Here is a 20478-nt window from a genome sequence, read left to right on the forward strand (position 1 = left end):
TAATGTAAGGCAGTCACTTAAAAGAAATACTTCAGAATGAAAAATATTCAGGTTGTTTTACTACTTCTATTAGATTATTACCTTATATATAACTAATTCATCATTCAGACACCATGCAAATCTGAAGCAAACATCTAATCTATCATAAATTAATGGGTTCCAAAATACCTCACATTCTAGGAAATATTTAGTCTCAAAGTTGTCAATTAATTCATATGTAGTCTTTAAATTTAGTGATCTTCATTTTTATTTCTAACTTCATCTCAGATCAGATTTAAATCTAGGACTTTACTGACACTCGTTTTTATTGGGAAGTGCATCCCAATTCTAAATTTAAACATTATTCCTAACAGTTCTTAAATGGAATTATTAATGAATTCTTTCAACAAATGTTGGTCGAGGGTACTGTAGGGAGAGTTGTAATGTGCATGGCTTCTGCCTTATTCGAGGTCTAGAAGAGTACAGTCTACTGGGTGGAAATGTGGAAAGACAATAGTGGCTTTGGAGAATCCAGGCTAATTCTCAGCTCAACCACTTGCTAAACATTAGGCAAACTCATATATCTCTCTATGCCCTAATTTCTTCCTTTACAAAATGAGTTTAATATCAACTATTTTGCAAAGTTATTGCAAGAGCTATATTTAAAAATACAAAAAGTACCTAGTACAGTAGTAGGAACACTACCAAATATTCAAAATTTTCACAAATTCGGGGCTTGCCACATAGAATCTATTCAATATTCATTGACAAGAAACCTTAAATACCATTGCCAAAGGGAGTGGATCAAACATAAAATATATTATGATACTACAGTGGGGCCTTGACTTATGAGTGTCCCGACTAAGGAGTTTTTCGAGATACGAGCTGTCTCTCGGCCGATTTTTTTGCTTTGAGTTGCGAGCTAAAATTCGGGTTACGAGCCAGCTTCAGATACCCCACTGCTAGTTGGCGCAGCGAACATCACAGTGAATGCCACAACATCAGCCCAGCATCACGTGTCTCACTCGTTCACTTTTTGATTTGACATACGAGTAATTTGAGTTACGAGCTCCATCACAGAACGAATTAAACTCATAAGTCAAGGCCGCACTGTACTTCTAATCCAATTATTAAGCTAATAAACATGGATAATTACCACCTTTTTCTTCATTTTCTACTCCCTACTTCATTTTCTACTTCATTTATACCTTAAAACAGGTATTTCAAAGCATATAAGCATGTTATTTAGTAACATAAAAGTTAAAGGTTAATTTTTAAAGCTCCATGCGAACCCAAACTGCATAATATTGTTACCTAAAGCAAAATTTGGTAAAAAAATTTAAGTAACAAAATAAATAAATTAACAAAATGGTTGGTTACAGAAGTTCAGGTACTCTCTCCAAAACAAAAGCACGTTAATTTATCAATTATAACAACTGCACACTAATCCAAACAAATCATCATGTATGTATAAAAAAAAGATGACTTCTTTTAGTCTCTTGGAATTATTTTTAACACAACAATCTTTTAAAGTGCTGCTACAAGAAGACATTTTGAGTTGAGATGCCAAAATTTACCTGTTTGAGTCCTTCATCAGTTAGTTTGTCCTGGTTGCCCACATGAACTTTCTGAAGTAAAGGGCAGTGAGAGGCAACCGCAATAATGGAGGTGTCAGAAAGCTGTTTACACCTGTAGGCTGTATACCTAAGAAGTCCAGGACACTTAAATGCTAGAACACATACGCCAGTATCAGACATACTGCGACAATCAGAAATGTTGATTTCAATTATATTTTGACTCCTTGATGCAATTTTTTCCAATAATTCATCAGTGACCTGTGAGAGAAAAAAAAAGCAATAAATTTAAACTTCTGCTAAATGTAGAAACTTATTTTCTATTGTTTTATTAAATTTCCCCCAATAAACAATATAACTCGATTACTGCATGAAAACCACAACTGAAAGAAAATCTTTCTACTTAATATTAAAGGATAACAAGAACTATGATATAATAAAAAACATATTTGGCTTTTGTCTCTGGGTCCTTGAACAGAGCTCCTAAAACCTTGGAATTTCTTGAGTGATAGTGTTTATGTTGGAGTCGGCTTATTCCAACTCACAAGATGTATAATATGTACTTCTTTCCAAATCAATGACATCACTACATGCAGTGATATCACATTGGTAGCTTGAAATTAACTACAGTAGGAGTATTCATACCACAGAAAATGGCAAATATTACAAATAAGGGCTTTTTATTTGTTCATTCGTTTTCAAAAGCCAGTTGTTACATATTTACCAGCACACCACTACTAACAATATCATAGAAGGATTTAGAGCAATTTTAGTACTCTAAAAAAATCCTATTCTTATTGGATATTTTTATATATTTCCAATGTCAAGTATTGGCAAACAAGTTTAAAGGAAGAATTGCAAATAGTTTGCAATAAGTACTATTAACTCATTTTTTTCTTTTTTTTTTTTTTAATGTATTTTATTGATTTTTTACAGAGAGGAAGGGAGAGGGATAGAGAGTTAGAAACATCAATGAGAGGGAAACATCAATCAGCTGCCTCCTGCACACCTCCTACTGGGGATGAGCCCGCAACCAAGGTACATGCCCTTGACCGGAATCGAACCTGGGACCCTTCAGTCCACAGGCCGAGGATCTATCCACTGAGCCAAACCGGTTAGGGCATTTTTTTCTTAATGTATGCTAGCATATAAACATTTTGGGCAGCCAGGCAATGAGGAGGATTAGAAAATTCTTCATAAGTAAAATTAAAACAAATAAGTTATCTTAGCCTATTTTGCTTCTATTACTTCATCTATAATAACAGTATAAGGTTAGCATTATTAATATTGTAATAATAATATATTAATAGGGATAATAATAGTGCAACTCATAAGGTTATTGAGAAGATAAAATGAATTAATATGTAAAAGCCAGTAGAACAGTATATGGCACATCAGCAGTACTATATAAATGTTTGTCATCATTTTCTACTATTAAACTGATATTCATGCTATGACCCTTCCAAAAAGAGGAAAGTTTGCTTTAAAAGGGTAATGAAAAATGAAAATGAACAGGAATAAAACAGGATTAAGAAGCAACCCAAAATTACCAATCCAAACTAGAAATTATCTTCTTGACCATAAGAACCTAGTTTTAACTTAAATTCACACACAAAAATACTAAAGCACAGAATTACAGATTATAGTCATTTGAATTATCTTGAGAAACTACAACATGAAAGAAGTAATTTCTGAAGAGGAATAAAGTTTTTTTAATAAATCAAATTGTTTCTGAGAATTAGATTACATGTACCTGCTGACGACTACTAAGATCCAGCTGCTTCCAAAACTGGAAATCTAAACAAAGGTCACGCCAGTACTTGCAAACCAACGAGGCAGAAAGGCAACGTTCATCCAGGGATAAATTGGAAAATATCTGTGAATATAGAAGAAGCCACACATGTGCTTAAACATTTTAAAGGCTTTTTAAAAAAATTAAAGCACAAAAACATGTTGAATACAAGTAGCCATTATTAGAAGAGTCATTGTTAGAGACTGTCCTAAAGAGAAAAACATGGTATGGGAGTAAAAAACATGAACCAACATTACCTTTCACATAAGAAAAGGAACAAAGGAGAGCAGGGGGATACGTGCATGCATGTGTGTATGCATGTGTACGTGTGTGTGTGTGTGTGTGTGTGTGTGTGTGTTGCCAATATTTTAAAAAATTAAAAGGATAGGCCAAAAATTAATTTAAAAAATACTCATCTTTAAGGGAAGGGAGAAAAGGCTAGAAAAGAGAAAGGGATGAAAGAGAGACTACTCTGAAGATACCCTGTTTTACAGTTTTGACCTTAGAACCAGGTGAACTTTTTATATGATTTTTTTTAATGTCATAAAAAGGAAATTTTTACCTTGACGATATTTTTTCCAGAATTTCATAAACCCAATTAATCCCAAGAAAACTATCACTTATACCAAATATAGAACATCCTACAAAATATGTGATGACTCCTCAAAAAATCAAGATCACGAAAAACAAAGGAAGGCTGAGAAAGTATCAAAGACAAGAGGAGAATAAAGAGGAATGACAACTAATGCCATCGTGAACTGGAAAAAGGCCATTTACTTTAAAGCACAAAAACATGATGTGAGACCAATGCTGATCTCACACTTCGGCAAAGGTATCATAGTAATGTAAGATAATTAATTTAGGGGAAACTGAAAGTGCGTGAGGAATATAAGAGGAGTCTGTACTATCTTTGTAACTTTTCTGCCTAAAATTATTCCAAAATTAAATGCTTATTTTTTAAAGGGTTTTAAAGTAAAAATTATTTTTCAATGGTCAGGATTAGGACCAATATTGATTTGTTAAAATTAAGAGACATTATCACAAGTACAATTGTGGACCATATTGAGATCCCAAATTGAACCAACTATAAGATACTTCAGAGACAATCAGATAAAACTGAACATAAAAGAGATAGTAAATGATTTAAGAAAAATTATTTCTAACTTTTTAGGTTGTTATAATATTACTAGAGGCCCGGTGCACAAAAATTTGTGCACTGGGGGGGAGAGGGGGTCCCTCAGCCCTGCCTGTGCCCTCTCGCAGTCTGGGACCCCTCAGGAGATAATGACCTGCTGGCTTAGGCCTGCTCCTGGGTGGCAGAGGGCAGGCCCAATCCCTAGGTGCAGCCCCTGGTCAGGCTCAGAGCAGGGCCGATTGGGGAGTTGGGGCGCCGCCCCGTCATGCACAGAGCAGGGCGGATGGGGAGGTTGCGATGCCACCCCCTGCCACGCACAGAGCAGGGCCGATCAGGGGGTTGGGGCGCTGCCCCCTGCCATGCACAGAGCAGGGCCGATCAGGGGGTTGGGGCGCTGCCCCCTGTCACACACAGAGCAGGGACCATCAGGGGGGTTGGGGCTCCGTACTCTGTCACACACAGAGCAGGGACCATCAGGGGTTTTGGGAGCTCCCCCCTGTCATGCACAGAGCAGGGCTGATCAGGGGGTTGGGGAGCTGCCCCCTGTCACACACAGAGTAGGGCCAATAGGGGAGCTGGGGCACCACCCCCTGTCACATACAGAGCAGGGCCCGTGGGGGGGGGGGGGGGTAGTTGAGGCGCCACACCCTGTCGCACTCAGGGCAGGGCCGATGGGGAGGTATGGCTCTACCCCGTCTCACATAGAGCAGGGCCCGTGGGGGGGTTGGGGCGCCGCCACTGTCACACACAGAGCCGCAGGGCAATCAGGGGGTTTGGGCGCTGCCCCTGTCACGTTGATCCTGGTGCCGGGAGGCCTCGCAGCTCCGCTGATCCCGCCCGGCAGGGTCACAGATCCGGGTCCCAGACCGCAGACAGCCTCGCCTGCTGCCGCCCGCCTTCAGTATGCAAATTAGCCGCCATCTTGTTGCTTCAGGGTGGGGGTCCCCACTGGGGTGCCTGGCCAGTCTGGGTGAGGGGCTGAGGGCCGTTTTCAGGCTGGCGGACGACTAAAGCTCCAAACCTCTCCTTTTTTTCTTTTTTTTTTTATTCTGGCATTTATTTACCTTCCATGGCTGTCACTGGAGCTGAGAGCCGGCTTTCTCTCTGAGGCTTGGCTGAAAGCAGGTTTCTGGCCTTTGTTTTCTGTATTCGAAACAATGTTGCGACTCCAGCTCTGAGATCCCGGCTGACTGACAGGAGGTTTCTGGAGTTTTGTTTATCTTCTATAAATGTTACAATGTTTCCAACTGAAGCTCAGAGGCCAGCAGGGAACGTTGGAGTCCACAGCAAGCAAGCCTCCTGTTAGCTTCCAGCTGCCTGGCTGCCGGCCGCCATCTTGGCTGACAGTTAATTTGCATAAGGATACCCTGATTAGCCAATGGGAAGGGTAGCGGTCGTACGCCAATTACCATGTTTCTCTTTTATTAGTGTAGATTGTGGTTAGAGTATTACTGTGGTTATATTATTTTTTAAAGTTATTATCCATTTTAGATACAAACTTTAGTGTTTATGGTGAAATGATATATAAAATTTGCTTTCAGGTACTTTATTAAAAAAATGGCAAAAGATAAATAAACTAAAAAAGGCAGAATATTGAAAAACTATTGAAATTAGTGGAATGATACATGGGAATTCATTATTTTCTACTTTGGTCTGTATATGAAGATTTCCATAATATTAAATTAAAATTTGAAAATTTTAATAAGAACATGTGCTCTACACTACATTGTTTTATCTGGTTTGAATTATGGCTTTACCATTTATTATCTATATAATCTTAGGCAAATTACCTAACTTCTCTGTACCGTAAGCTCCTTATCTATAAAATGGGAATAATATAGTTTTTACCTGATGGAGTTATTGTGAGGACTAAAGGAGTAAACAAAGTTTTTGGAACAGCATCTGGAACAGAGTAAATAGTATAATTCTTATCATAACTGTGACCTAAAATAATACCTCTATACAGTCAAATGTTACAGAAATCTAAGCTAGAATCTCTACTATGTTTAAATCTTGAGCATTGGGACAACTGCCAACTGCTGTTCCTTCACAACTATTTTTTGTCCTCCAAGGGTTAAGTGGAAATAGGCTTTAGAATCATTGGCAGAGATGTAGTTAAGCCCACTACAGCCCCTCACCCCCATTCATGACAACTAAAACCACTGGACAACATAGCAAAAGCAATTACCTCGGGACTCCAAAAGATTAATGACATATGGTTTGGGGAGGTGAGCCAAACTTAAAGAATGACCAATAACAGGAATGAGTTTCCTATGTTATTTTTCCTTTTCTCTACCAGTGTGGAACTGAGGATGGCCCCTGTACAGAACTACATGACAGGCATAACTAATGAAAACAAAGAGAGAAATCCATCTCTCTGGACAGAGGGAGGACTTCTGTGAAACAGAGAATATGGGAAGAGTCCCCATTTGGGGTTTTCTTTCACTTTTCCCTGTTCTCTCTACTGGCCATGTCCCAAATTCAGCCTCAGTCACAGAGCTGCAATGTGGCAGCTGTGCAGGCACCTAAAATTCTGTAAGCCCATCTTTTTGCCAGAAGCACCAGGAAAAAACTCTGTGGACCAAAGAGTGTGAAAAAGAACCTCCATTACCTTTTTCTTACCGCTTCATCATGTAAACAGCCCAAGTCCTACAAATATATATAGCAGCACAGGCATATAACACATGATATAACTCTGAGGGAAACTCCATCTTTCTATCTAGAGAAGCAGGAAAAGAGACCACTAGGTCAAAGAGTGTGAAGGAATGATCAAAGGAGAGATCTGGAAAGAGCACCCCTAATTCAGTGAAAGAAGTGACAAAAAAACCTGAGTTAACCACAAAGCTACACGTGTGCAGAAGAAACCCAAAGTAGCACAGCAACGTCTTTGAAAACTGAGGTAACAATGGAATCACAAGCCAAGGAAAATAAGATAGAAATTTCAGTCTAAACATAACATTTCTGATCCCTGGCAAATCTGATAAATCTAGACATTCATAAAACTCAATGAATCCCAATAGGATTAACTCAAGGAGATCTACACTAAGACACATTATAATCAAATTGTCAGAAGACAAAGAGAGGACCCTGAAAGCCGCAAGAGAAAAGCAATTTATTACATACAAAAGATTTTCAATCAGATTAACATCTGATTTGTCATCAGAAACCATGTAAGCCAGCAGGCAATGGGATAACATACTTAAAGCGCTAAAAGAAAAACTCTAAACCAGGAATTCTATATCTAGCAAAATTATCCTTCAAAGATGAAGGCAAAATTAAGATTATTTCCAGATAAATGAACATCGAGGGATTTTATCACCTACAAGAAATGCTAAAGGGAATCCTTCAGACGGAAATGAAAGAGCACTTAAAAGCACAGTGGCTTGAAAGCACACCCAAAAAAATCAAGAACACCAATAAAGGTAAGTATTTATGCCAGTAAATATAAAATTCAGTATTAATGTATTTTTGGCTTTTACTCCAATACTAAATGATTGAAAAGACAACTACATAAAATAATAATTATAAATCTATGTTAATCGTATGGACACAAAACATATAACAACATAAACATAGAAATGTTTTTATATACCATTTAACACTAAATTGGTATTTGTAGTATAAATGCCTGACATCAAGCTTTTAATTGCCAAGACATCTATTTCAAAAAACATCAATCTTGAATAAGCATATTGTTAGTTATATGACACAGCTACTAGCAAAACAACCAGATAAGGAACTAGGTCACCACCACCCAAGAAGGTCTGACCTTCAGAAAGGCCTGGGTAACCTAGACAGACTGACCACTTGAGTGGCCTCATTTCTCCCTTCCTGCTCTAATTCCTGCCCGAATGCCCAAATTCCTGCTCTTGTGCTTTAAGTTCACCCATTAAAGTAAACCCGCAAAACCCTAGACACCCCACCCTTGAACCTTACTGAAGGCAGAGCCCCAAGTCCACATTCTCTCTCTAACTATGACCTGACTATGTGGACCCTGAGTGTACCCTATTGCCCTCCAGAATCTGCAAGTAGTAAATCGTGTCCCTCAAAGTTCCCCTATGGTTCCTTGATGAAGCGTATCCTGCAATCATAATTAAGAACCGAAAGAGCAGGCCCAAAGGTAAATAAGGCCCTGCTGGAGGAATGTCTCGAGCTTGCTAGGACAGAGGTGTGCCTGCGCAAGCACTGTAGGCATTTCTGACCAAAGACACTCCCATCAATAGGCTTCAGACCAAACAGTACAATATTACTCAAAATGAGATTGTTATAAATTATGCTGTTAATTATAAACCTCAGGGCAAATGCTAAGAACGTAACTAAACACAGTCATAAATCACTTAACAGGAATATATTCTGAGAAATGTGTCACGAGGTGATTTTGCCATGTAAATGCCATAGAGAGGGCACTTACACAAACCTCGATAGTATAATAACCTACTGCACACCTAGCCTACATGGTATAGCCTGCTGCTCCAAGGCTACCAACCTGTACTGCATGTTACTGTGCTGAATACCCCAGGCAATTGAAACACAATGTATTTGTGGAGATCCATAATCTCCGTGTGGATTGGAAAGAGCACATTCAGGCTTAGCCATTTTCAAGTCGGCTTTGGCCCTTACTTTCTGCTAGCCACGCCCAGATCCTCCTGCAATGTCAATAGTTTCACAGCAAGCCAGAAATAAAAATGGGGAGCTTATCCTTCCATGGTTGTCTTATTTCCAAGGTCTGCCTGTTAAGTTCCTAGCTGATCCCCCACTCATCCCACTGGCACCAAAACCTGAGTCTTACAAATATGTGGATTTTCCCTGTTTGTTTTCCACCAAGTTCATCACTTTTAGTTGACAAATACAGGTTTACTCATTGCCCCAAAATGACTTAGCCTCTCTGGCATCAAAGATGCTGGTTTTCCAAACTCTGGTTTTTGCAAAAAGTACTGGGGCAGAGGGCTACAGAAGGGGCCTCATGCAAGAATGTAGACTTCCACTATTCTCACCTGAAGCTCTAGCAGTTTCCCTAAGAAAAAGAATGTTGTCTGCCTTTGGTCAATTTCCAAAGTCCAGATAATTTCGGGCAATTTTGTCCGGTTTGGTTTTTTATAGAGAGGAGTCACCAAACTCTTCATGCATCCATAGCTGGAAGTTCCTCTCTTATGGATATTTTTATGCTCACCTTCCTCATTTTACACATGAGAAAACTGGGATTTAGGGAGACTACATCATCTGTGTACAATTAAATTAATACATGGATTTAAAGGGCTAATTTTTCCCTTAACAAATAGAAAATATGTGGACCATGGTCAGTATAACAAAGAAGCACCTTATTTAAAATATGTCTCACTTTGGACAGTACCGTCTTGAAATATTAGTTTTCTCTCATGCAAAAGTGAGATGATTGTTATAAACCACAAGTAATTGACTAAATCTAAGTGGATCTAGATGAGTCTTCTGCATCCAAGTGAAAGGAAATTCACTAAGTAGGTAAAGGAAAGATAAAACCAATACCGGTAAAGATGGATAAAAGTAAAAAGAGAATACTAAGGACCCAGCTAAGCCACATGGGAATTACAAAACCACACAAAATGTAAAATAATAAATGTCTGAGTTTTAAACTGCTAAATCCTGACATAGTATGTTGCACAGATATAAATAACATGTTTAAAGATTCCTGCTTTCACCCAGCCATAGTGGCTCAGTGGTTGAGCGTTGATCTGTGAACCAGGAGGTCACGGTTCAATTCCCGGTGAGGGCACATGCCTGGATTGTGGGCTCGATCCCCAGTGTGAAGCATGCAGGAAGCAACTGATCAATGATTCTTTCTCATCATTGATGTTTCTCTCTCTCCCTCTCCCTTCCTCTCTGAAATCAATAAAAATATATTAATTTTTTAAAAAAAAGATTCCTGCTTTTCTTTGTCATTAAAATGCACCCATATCCTAACTCCTCAGAAAATTACCAAACTATCTTTGTAACAAACATCTGTGCACATGACCCTAGGTTTCTGTGGGAGGCACTAAGACATGAAATTTGTTCACTGGCTTTAAGATTATATAGTCAAAGGCAGTTCTGAGTTATCTTTGGTAATATGAGATTCAAGAAAAAGCGTTTCAAAGGTCACTTTGAAGAAAAAAAGAACACAGGTCTGTAAAGGACTGACCCGGAACAACATTTTTGAAGAATAAAGAAAACTCCAAGGGGAGCGGGGGTGAGGGAGGACACTGGAAAACTGGATGGCACGTACATCAAGCCAGGAAATGGCTTACTGTGACAGAGGCCCATCAGCAATGGCTTTGAACATGACAGAAGTCCAAACTCCATTAAGGATGCAGAAAATCCAGGATCTATCATCTTAAATCTTTTGCTTTTCCATCACTGCCCTCACATCTTTCATAGTGTGAAAGATGGCTTACTCTTAGTTTACCCTTGGAAAAAGGAAAAGGAACCAGAGGATAAGCAGCTGCCTTGAATGGTATGACTTGAAAGTTGTACACATTGCTTCCACTCACAGCCTCGAACCTAATATTTAGTCACACAGCCACACCTATCCACGAGGGGCTAAGAAATGTGTCTAATTAAGTAGTCACGTGCCTAGCTTGGATTCTCTTACTAAAAAGAATATAAGGGGAATGGATACTGGGAATCAGCAGTGACTTGTAGTCATGACCTGGATTGAAAACAAACTTAATGTTCTTTTTTTATTTTAAAGATTTTTGTATTGATATTTAGCGAGAGAGAGAAACATGAATGTGAGAGCAAAACATTGATAGGCTGCCTCCTACACACCCCCTACCAGGGAACAAGCTTGCAACCGGGGCAGGTGCCCTGACTGGGAATTGAACCAGTAACCTTTCAGTGTATGGGATGATGCCCAACCACCGCACCATACAGGCCAGGGCCAAACTTAATATTCTTGATCTTAAGTGGCAGATCTGGACAACATAACTAAGCTATTAATTATCAGAAAATGTATGTCATATTATTGATATAACCTGAATTAATCACTACCAGGCTGATATCCATATATTTCTAAACCGTGAAAGATTCTTGGGGTAGGGGGCATGATTTTTCTTTTCTTTAATTTATTTTTTATTGAGGTATAAGTGACATGTAACATTATATTAGTTTCAGGTAAAACATAATGATTCAGTATTTGTGTACATTACAAAATGATCACCACAATTAAGTCTAGTTACCATCCATCACCATACTTAGTTAGAAAATTTTCTTTTTTTTTCTTGTAAGAACTTTTAAGATTTCTCTTAGCAACTTTCAGATATGCAATACAATCTTATTAACTATAGCTACCATGCTGTATATTATTTTCCTATGACTTATTTATTTTATAACTGGAAGTTTGTACCTTTTGAAAGATTCCATTTTTGAGTGAGACATTAGTATAAGATATCAGAAGATTATTTCAGACTGAAACAACTTCCAAAACACATTGTTACTTAACACTTAGTCATACCTATCCCGTAGAATCTTATAGTACTTAAAAATCAACAAAACCAATACCTACTTTGGATCATTTCATATCTTGATGCAGAAATCGTATCTGCTATAAGATATTACTGCAAAAAGGAGTTAAGGTTTATGAGCAGGCGGGCTATATACAAATTATATAAATATTTGAAAAGAAGTAAAGTGGAGTAGTTTTCTTTTTTTTTTTTCTTTTTATTTATCCTCACCTGAAAATATTTTTTCCATTGATTTTTAGAGAGAGTGGAAAGAAGGGTGGGAGGGAGGAGAGAGAGGGAGAAACATCAATGTGAGAGAGACATATCCATTGCCTGTAGCTATTTTACATTGACTATGCTAGGTGTTGTAAGAGATAGGTATTAAAGGTGCAACACAATATTCCAGACTACATGTTATATGATGCCATTTTTTCTTTTAGAAATTCTTTTTTATTTTAGAGAGAGAAGAGGGGGGAGGGAGGGATCAAGGGAGGGAGAGAGAGATGTAGTAGATCAGTTGCCTCCTGTATGCACCCCAACCGGGATTGAACTCACAAAGTCAGATATTATGAAATTTAAATAAGAATAAGTTTTATTCTAAACCCCGTCACTAAAGACTTTTGGTGGGGGGAGGAGATACAATGAAGTAATGTATCCTTCTGACATATGTCCATCATTCTTTGAGGACTTCCTTGTGTCCTGGCACAAAATACTCTCCAGTGGTCGGCAAACTCATTAGTCAACAGAGCCAAATATCAACAGTACTTCTTCGAAATAGATTCGCCAAGGCCGAAAACCGACTTCTGCGCATGGGCCACGAAGTTTCAATTGCACTGTACGTGCGCCCGCACATGGCATTTTGTGGAAGAGCCACACTCAAGGAGCCAAAAAAGCCACATGTGGCTCGCGAGCCGCAGTTTGCCGACCACGGCCTAGGGCAGTGATGGCGAACCTATGACATGCGTGTCAAAGGTGACACGCTAACTCATTTTTTTGGTTGATTTTTCTCTGTTAAATGGCATTTAAATATATAAAATAAATACAAAAAAAAGTCTTTGTTTTACTATGGTTGCAAATATCAAAAAATTTCTATATGTGACACAGCACCAGAGTTAAGTTAGGGTTTTTCAAAATGCTGACACGCCGAGCTCAAAAGGTTCGCCATCGCTGGCCTAGGCTCATCTTGTACTTTCCTTGTCCTAGCCCTGAAATTGCCATTTCTCTATGGAGCACTGATTCCTTTTATTGGAGAAAGGGATTTAGAAGCAAAGATGTGTACGCTAAATGCACTCATTACTACTGGGTACTGATGCTCCAAGACCCTCTCAGTGGCAGAGCTTCCACTGTATGACCTTACAATACCACTTGGGCTCCAAACTGGCCAAGACTTGGGCAAGACTAAAATAGGATATTTAGCCAAAGTCAAGTAACTCTTATGTTAATATTAAATGGTTCTGTATTTGCCTTCGCTTATCTTCCCTTACATTCCTTATCATTTATACAACCTGATACTCCAAATTGGCAAAGAACTACTCAAGGTTATCCCCTTGACAGCTACTTTGTATAAGGCAAAATGTACAGACTTCTTAAAATGAAAACAAATCACACCTTTTGGTAGCCTGATTAAGTTCATCAAGATTGCTTTGCATTCTTCAGCAAAGAAAAATCTTAAACCTGACTTCCTCAGGACACTCCATTTCAGTGCTGACTAAAACCATTCCTAAAACGCCAGAGACATACCTTCTAGACTAGAGGTTATTTGGTACTGGAGCCTTAAATCAAGCATTCAGGAAATGCTACAGGTAATTTACTGTTACCCACTAGTAATCTACATTCAAAGCTTTAAAAAGTAGTATTTTTTTTTCTTTGACTCCTATTTGCATTGCTTTCATCCTTGTTAGCATACCTGGGGGAAAAAATAGATCAGGTATGTAAGCTTTCCTCCAAAGCCCATTTCTCTTATGAAACTCTTCCTTAAACACTAAAGCAACCTGGTGGTAATAAAGCTGTAAAAATAAAAGACTTAGCACCTACTGACACATTACCAAGGGTGCATGCATGGTGAGGCAACTTCCTAATGGTGCTGGTGGATTTTGGATCTCTCACCTGGTTTTCTTTGGAAAGAAACAGGTCTGCTGGCAGAGAACAAGATATCTAAGCACAGCACACAAAGTCTCCAAAATGTAAATATAGACCACAACATAACCAGTTACTCAAACAGTAATTATAAAGAAATATACTCCACTGCTATCATTTGGTAAAATTGTTGCATAATGGTTCTACCATATAAATTGTGATATTAGTAGGCAGGGTTACTTAAATTATAAAGGCAACAGGTAGCAAAGATCGAAGCTAGCTTATCTGATTCAAAACAATCCATTAACCACTCAATGAGCAAATGTAACAGACTTAAGTGCTTAAAAAAAATACTACTCTCACAGTTGACCTTTGAAGACCTAGTTCCTGCTTCTCAAATTCTTTTATAAAAGACCACAATTCAACCCTACAGACCCAATTTTAAATTAGTCTCTGACTCATGATGACTTAGAAGTCAGTCCTCTGGTGTAAGCTCCTCCTCTCCCCACTGTCCTGCCCCTTCTCCCCATTCAGGAATCTCTTTCAGAAAATTTCTGAGAGATTGTTCAGGCCCTCCCACACAGGACGTTGAAAAGATCTCTGGAGCTGGAAACACTAAGCTGGGTGCCAGCCCAAGGTCTGCCATTCACTCTCTGAAATCTCTTGGGGTAAGTAAGCCACTGACTTCTCCAGCCTGTATCTTCATGCATAAGACATGAGGAAAGACCAGATGCTGTCAAAGGTCTCTTCCTGTTCTGAAGTTACATAATTATGGTTTCCAGTGAGGCTCATGATTTCAAGAAAGAACTAATTTCATTTCTACACAGCTCTTATTGTTAGAAAGGACTTTCTAAATTTCCAAATACAGACTTTCTTCAAACCTGAAATTCCACTTCCTGACATCTACCCTAGAAAAATATGACCACGTGTACATAGAAAAAAAAATCTATTAGCATCATTTGTAGTAGCAATTAATTAGAAACATCCAGTACTAGAGAAATAAATACATGTGGTGTAACACTATGGGATACTATGCAGCAGTTAAAAAAATGAAGGAAACCTTATCCCCACTAATGTGAAAAGACCTCCAAACCAAACTATAAACAAACAAATTGCAGAACGTGAACATTTTGATGCCATTTATGAAAAAAAAAAAAAAAACTATGAAAGTTTACCCAGGACTTTCTAAAATGAGGGGAATGTTCTGGATCTGCACAGTCCACACAATAGTGGCCAGTCACCGATGACTACTGATGTGGCTACTGTAACCTAGAAACTGAATTTTCCATTTTATTTAATTTTAACCACTTTAAATTCAAATACCCACATGTGGCTAGCGGCTATTGTACTTGAATGTTTCCAATGGAGATGATGGATTTGTGCCTCTCTATGCAACAACCCTTCCTATACTGTAAAAAGGAAGGAAGGGAGGGAGGGAGGGAGGGAAAGAGGGAGGGAAAGACATAGCTGCCTAAGTCTTCTCTTCTCCAAGCCAAACACTTCCAGTTCTCACCAGAAACAGAGCCAGAAACCTCTCAACATCACATGGCTCTGTTGTAGCTCAGAACAACTCTGAAGTCAAGATATAAACATCTCTTAGACACTTATCTTAGTGGTATGGCATATTCACCCAGAGTGTCAGCCCAGACTTCTAAACATTTGGTCATTCATTTGTTCATAAATATTTACTGAGTGCTACTAAATGCCAGGCACTGCACTTAGGGGAGGACACACAGCAATAAACAAGATCTATGTCAACAGAGCCTATCCCCCCAAAAGCCTTATCCCTGAAAATTCTATTTGGGCTGGTAAACACAGAAAAACCTTGATTTCGCCGAAACCGGTTTGGCTCAGTGGGTAGAGCGTCGGCCTTCGGACTGAAGGGTCCCGGTCAAGGGCATGTACGTGGGTTGCGGGCGCATCCCCAGTGGGGGATGTGCGGGAGGCAGCTGATCGATGTTTCTCTCTCATTGATGTTTCTGGCTCTCTGTCTCTCTCCCTTCCTCTCTGTAAAGAATCAATAGAATATATTTTTAAAAAAACACACACAAAAAAAACCTTGATTTCGATTCATTCCAGACAGTGCAACTCACTTGTTGCTGAATACCACTAGGACCATGAAACCCACGTAGACAATCTTTATTCCAGTTTCTAATATAGGTAAAACATCTCCATATCATGCCAAATTCTCCATCACAACAGGGCAAGTCTAAGGAGTAATTCCCAAAAGTCCCTTAGACCAAGTTTTCAATAGTCCACAGCAAAAAAAAGAAAAAAAAAAAAACACATGAAAAAGAACAATGTAGCATATAGAATAAGTTTGCCTATGGGGATTCTCTTTATTATGAGATCATGTCCTTTCTTCTTTCTTTTTGTATTAAAATGTTCCCTACCTCATGAAATAACCAGTTTTGGTAGAAAGCAGCAAATACCTGGTTTTTTATTTGGTTTGTCTTTAAACAGTCTTACCTGCCAAATAACAAGACAGCAATCAATCTTCTATACCAAATATTTGTTGATATTTTATTTGTCTATGTCATCCACCAATTTAAAGGACTCAAGAAAGTTCCCTCTAATCATACAACTTGACAAAAGAAAGATAACCCAATAAAAAAAAAATGGGTAACGAACCTAAATAGATACTTTTCGAAAAAGGACATAAGGAAGGCCAAGAGACATATGAAAACATGCTCAAAGTCACTAATCATCCAAGTGATGCAAATCAAAACAACAATGATGTACCATCTCACACCTGTCAGAATGGCTATCATCAACAAATCAACAAATAAAAAGTGTGAGGATGTGGAGAAAAAGGAACCTGAACCCTTGTGCACTGCTGGTGGGAATGCAGACTGGTGCAGCCACTGTGGAGAACAGTATGGAGTTTCCTCAAATAACTAAAAATGGAACTCCCATTTGACCCAGTGATCCCACTTCTAGGAATATATCCCAAGAAACTAGAAACACCAATCAGAGAGGATATATGCACCCCTATGTTCATAGCAGAACAATTCACCATAGCTAAGATCTGGAAACAGCCTAAGTGCCCATCAGCAGATGACTGGATTAAAAACCTGTGGTATATCTACACAATGGAATACTACACTGCGGTAAAAAAGAAGGAATTCTTACCATTTGCAGCAGCATGGATGGAACTGGAGAGCATTATGCTAAGTGAAATAAGCCAGTCAGAGAAAGATAAATATCACATGATCTCACTCATTTGTGGAATATAATGAACAACATAAACTGATGAACAAAAACAGATCCAGAGACAGAGAAGCATCGATCAGACCTTCAAACCTCAGAAGGAAGGTAGGGGAGGGTGGGGGTAAGGGGGAGAGATCAACCAAAGGACTTGTATGCATGCATATAAGCCTAACCAATGGACACAGACACCAGGGGGGTGAGGGCATGAGTAGGGGGGTGGGGAGAAATGGGGGGATAAGGACACATACGTAATACCTTAATCAATAAAGAAAAAAAATTCCAGATTTAAAAAAAAATCGTCTAACTCCATAAACAACCAAACAAAAAAGAAAGTTCCCTCTGCTCTAAAATGCACATCCTGAACACACAAAGGAGGCAATTACTCCTCCAACAAATATACCTCCATAAGAGTTAAGTCATTACATTTTGACACAAGTAGAAGTTAAGCTTACCCGCCCCCCTTGCTGTATAATTTTCAAGAACAATAACGTCAAAACAAAACAGATAAAAACACAGGATTATCAATGTGCAAAAAGTCTAATCACACAAAGTATATCCGTGACAGTAACAATTGTAATTGATGACAGTTACTTCAGTAACAATAAAAGTAGCCAAATTTTTTATCTAAGTTATTTGGGGCTGGCCTTAAGTATCATCCACTGTGAAAAAGGAAGATTACATGCATTAAGCTCCAGAAAAGGGTGGGAGGGGAGAAGAGAGAAAATGAGGGAAGAAATAACTTGTTGATAATAATAATACAAACTATCACATAATTAAGTTTATCACAGCAATGACAAAACTGCAAATTTGACTTAGTATTTGAAAGTGAGACAAAGCTCCCACAGGACACCCACCTCTTCTCCACTCACCCATTCCCCAACAACAACAAAAAAATGTCTCCCCTTACTCTCCAGAAACCTGGGTGCTTTTATGTTAAGGGTTAAAATGTAGGAAGCTAATACAGCATAGCATAAACAAGAGGGTTTTCCAGTCAAGCAGGCCTAAATTCCCAGGTATGCCTCTTACTCCGCATGTGACCCTGGACAAGTCATTCAAGCTCTGCAAGCCCCACTAGGCTGTAAGCTCCCTAGAGCAAATACCACTTGTAGATGTCTGCCTTTGGGCTGCAGGCACATAGTATAAAAAATCAGTTCCTTCTTGTATACAGTAATGATATTAACAAAATCTGCCTCACAGCGGTAACTGGAAGATTAAATTAGATATAATGTATATAAAGCTCTGGCATAGTGCCTGATCATAGTAGATGTTCAAAAAAAGTTAAGTGTTACTGACATCAACGAGCATCTGTCAAACCAGAAAGTAGCTCGAAAACTTTCGAATTCTAATATATAAAGTCTATACCCAGTAAGGGCAAGTTGCTCAATTAATAAAAAAACATGTCACAGAAAACCTACAAAGAGTTTCTAAACCACTTGGGCTGGCGATCTAATAACAGATGAACCCTGAATTGTGCCCAACAAGCCCAAGCTATTAAAAGACATTCAGGAGATGCCAAGTTTTTCTAACTTCAAAAAGTAGGCCATAAGCATCCTCCCCATCGGTTTCCCAACCTCCCCGCTGGGCGTCTCTGGCTGTCGGGGAACCCCGTCCTCAGCGCTTAGAGGGAGGGGAGAGAGAACCCCGAGGAGGGGCCGGGTTGGGGGCGAGCGCGCATCCCCGCGCCAGTCGCCCAGACCCACCTTGAGCAGGATGGATGGCGGCAGCTGGTTGATGTCTGGGGTGTCGGGGGGCGGCTCCCGATGACAGTCGCAGGGGTTTTCGCGGGGCTCCTGACAGTCCGTGTCGCCGCATTCGTGCTGCTGCTGGGCTGGCGAGGGGGCGGTGCTCCCAGCTCGGACAGCGTCCCCGCCGGCCTCGGAGGGGGCACCTTCGGAAGCGGGAGAGGAGGGCGGGGGGCAGAGAGGCGGCGGCGGCGGCGGCGGCTCGGAGCCCTGGCAGCACCCGGCATCGGGGGGCCGGGGAGGCGAGGCGCCTCCTCCCGCAGGGCCCCCGCCGCTGCCGCCGCCGCCGCCGCAGCCCCCGCCGCCGCAGCGGGGCTGCTTACAGGGGGTGCAGGCGGGCACCCCGGCCCCCTTCCGCTTGCACACCATCTCCGGGGGCGTGGGGGGCTCGGCCGGCGGCGGCGTCGGCGCCCGGAAGAGTTGCACGGCGACCGGCGGCCCCAGGAAGCGCACGGGCCCCACGCTGGCCAGGAAGAGGCTGCGGCCCTGCTGCTCCCAGGCGGCGGCCGCGGCCAGCCCCAGCTCCTTGCAGCAGGAGGCCGGCGACGAGGCCGAGGCGGCGGCGGCGGCGGCGGCGGCCGAGGACAGCAGGAAGCGGCGGGCGGCGGCGGCGCAGTCCTCGGCAGCCAGGGCCGCGTAGCGCCGCGCCAGGTGCTGCGAGGAGGCGGCCGCGGCGTAGGCCCCGTCCCGCGGCGGCGGCGACAGCGGCGGCTCCTCCTCTGGGCCGGCGGGGGCGGGCGCGCCGGGGCTGTGCACGATGAAGCAGAGCATGCAGGGCCCGCGGAAGAAGCAGTCCCGGCTCCGGGGCGCCGCCGGCTGCGGGGGCGCCTTGGCCGGGGTCCGGCGGGGCAGCCTGAGAAGCGGGCGGCGGCGGCGGCACCAGCTGCAGCAGCGAAGCCTCTTCTGGCTCGGGCGGTTACGCGGCTCCTTCGAGAGAAGGTGGCCCATATAGAAGGCCCCGGGGACGGGGACCGGGACGGGGCGTGGGAGGCCCGGAGAGTGGGCTCCCGGCAGCGGGGCAGGCCGCTCGCTGGCTCGGGCTCGGGCTCGGGCTCGGGCGCGGCGGGTCGCCCCCGGCGCACACGCTCACACGGGCACACACACGCGCGGCGGGGGGTGGGCGTCCGCTGGGGCCGCCTCGGCGCCCGTCGGGGCTACATGCTGCGCCCGGGGAGGCCGGGGGGGCGGGGGGCGCGAGCGGGGGGGGGCGCGACGGAGAGACCGAGCCTGCAGGCTGGGCGGCCAGTCCGAGCCTGACCCACCGGCTCAGTCCGTCACTGCGGCGGCGGGGGGAGCGCGGGGTCCCGCTCGGACCATTTTAACTGCGGCTCCGCCGGCGGCGCGCGCGCCCGCGACGCGGCTCGGAGCCGCAGGAGCGCGCGGCCCGCTCGGGGAGGGGCGGAGCCGGCGGCGGCGGCGGCGGCGCGCTCGGGGCGGGGATGCGGGGATGGGGCGCCGGCGGCTCCCCGGGACGACCGCCCGACTGGGACAGCCGGGAGGCTGGCGGGCTGGCGAG

General features: G+C 42.1%; 1 protein-coding gene across 1 annotated transcript in view; it reads right to left on the reverse strand.

Annotated features, from left to right (window-relative positions):
- Nucleotides 1–20265, reverse strand: part of FBXL17 (F-box and leucine rich repeat protein 17) — a 456197-nt gene extending 435932 nt beyond the window's left edge. The window contains exons 1-3 of the mRNA XM_070412419.1: nucleotides 18921–20265; nucleotides 3307–3429; nucleotides 1557–1814 (exon numbers count right to left, since the gene is read on the reverse strand). Coding sequence (XP_070268520.1) covers nucleotides 1557–1814; nucleotides 3307–3429; nucleotides 18921–19910 — 1371 coding nt within the window. The 5' untranslated portion in view covers nucleotides 19911–20265. The remainder of the gene's footprint in view (nucleotides 1–1556; nucleotides 1815–3306; nucleotides 3430–18920) is intronic.
- Between the last annotated feature and the right edge of the window lie 213 nt (nucleotides 20266–20478).

This window comes from Myotis yumanensis, unplaced genomic scaffold (genome assembly GCF_028538775.1).
Source record: "Myotis yumanensis isolate MYYU_CA2020_CCGP unplaced genomic scaffold, mMyoYum1.0.hap1 SCAF_4, whole genome shotgun sequence".
Taxonomy (NCBI): Eukaryota; Metazoa; Chordata; class Mammalia; order Chiroptera; family Vespertilionidae; genus Myotis; species Myotis yumanensis.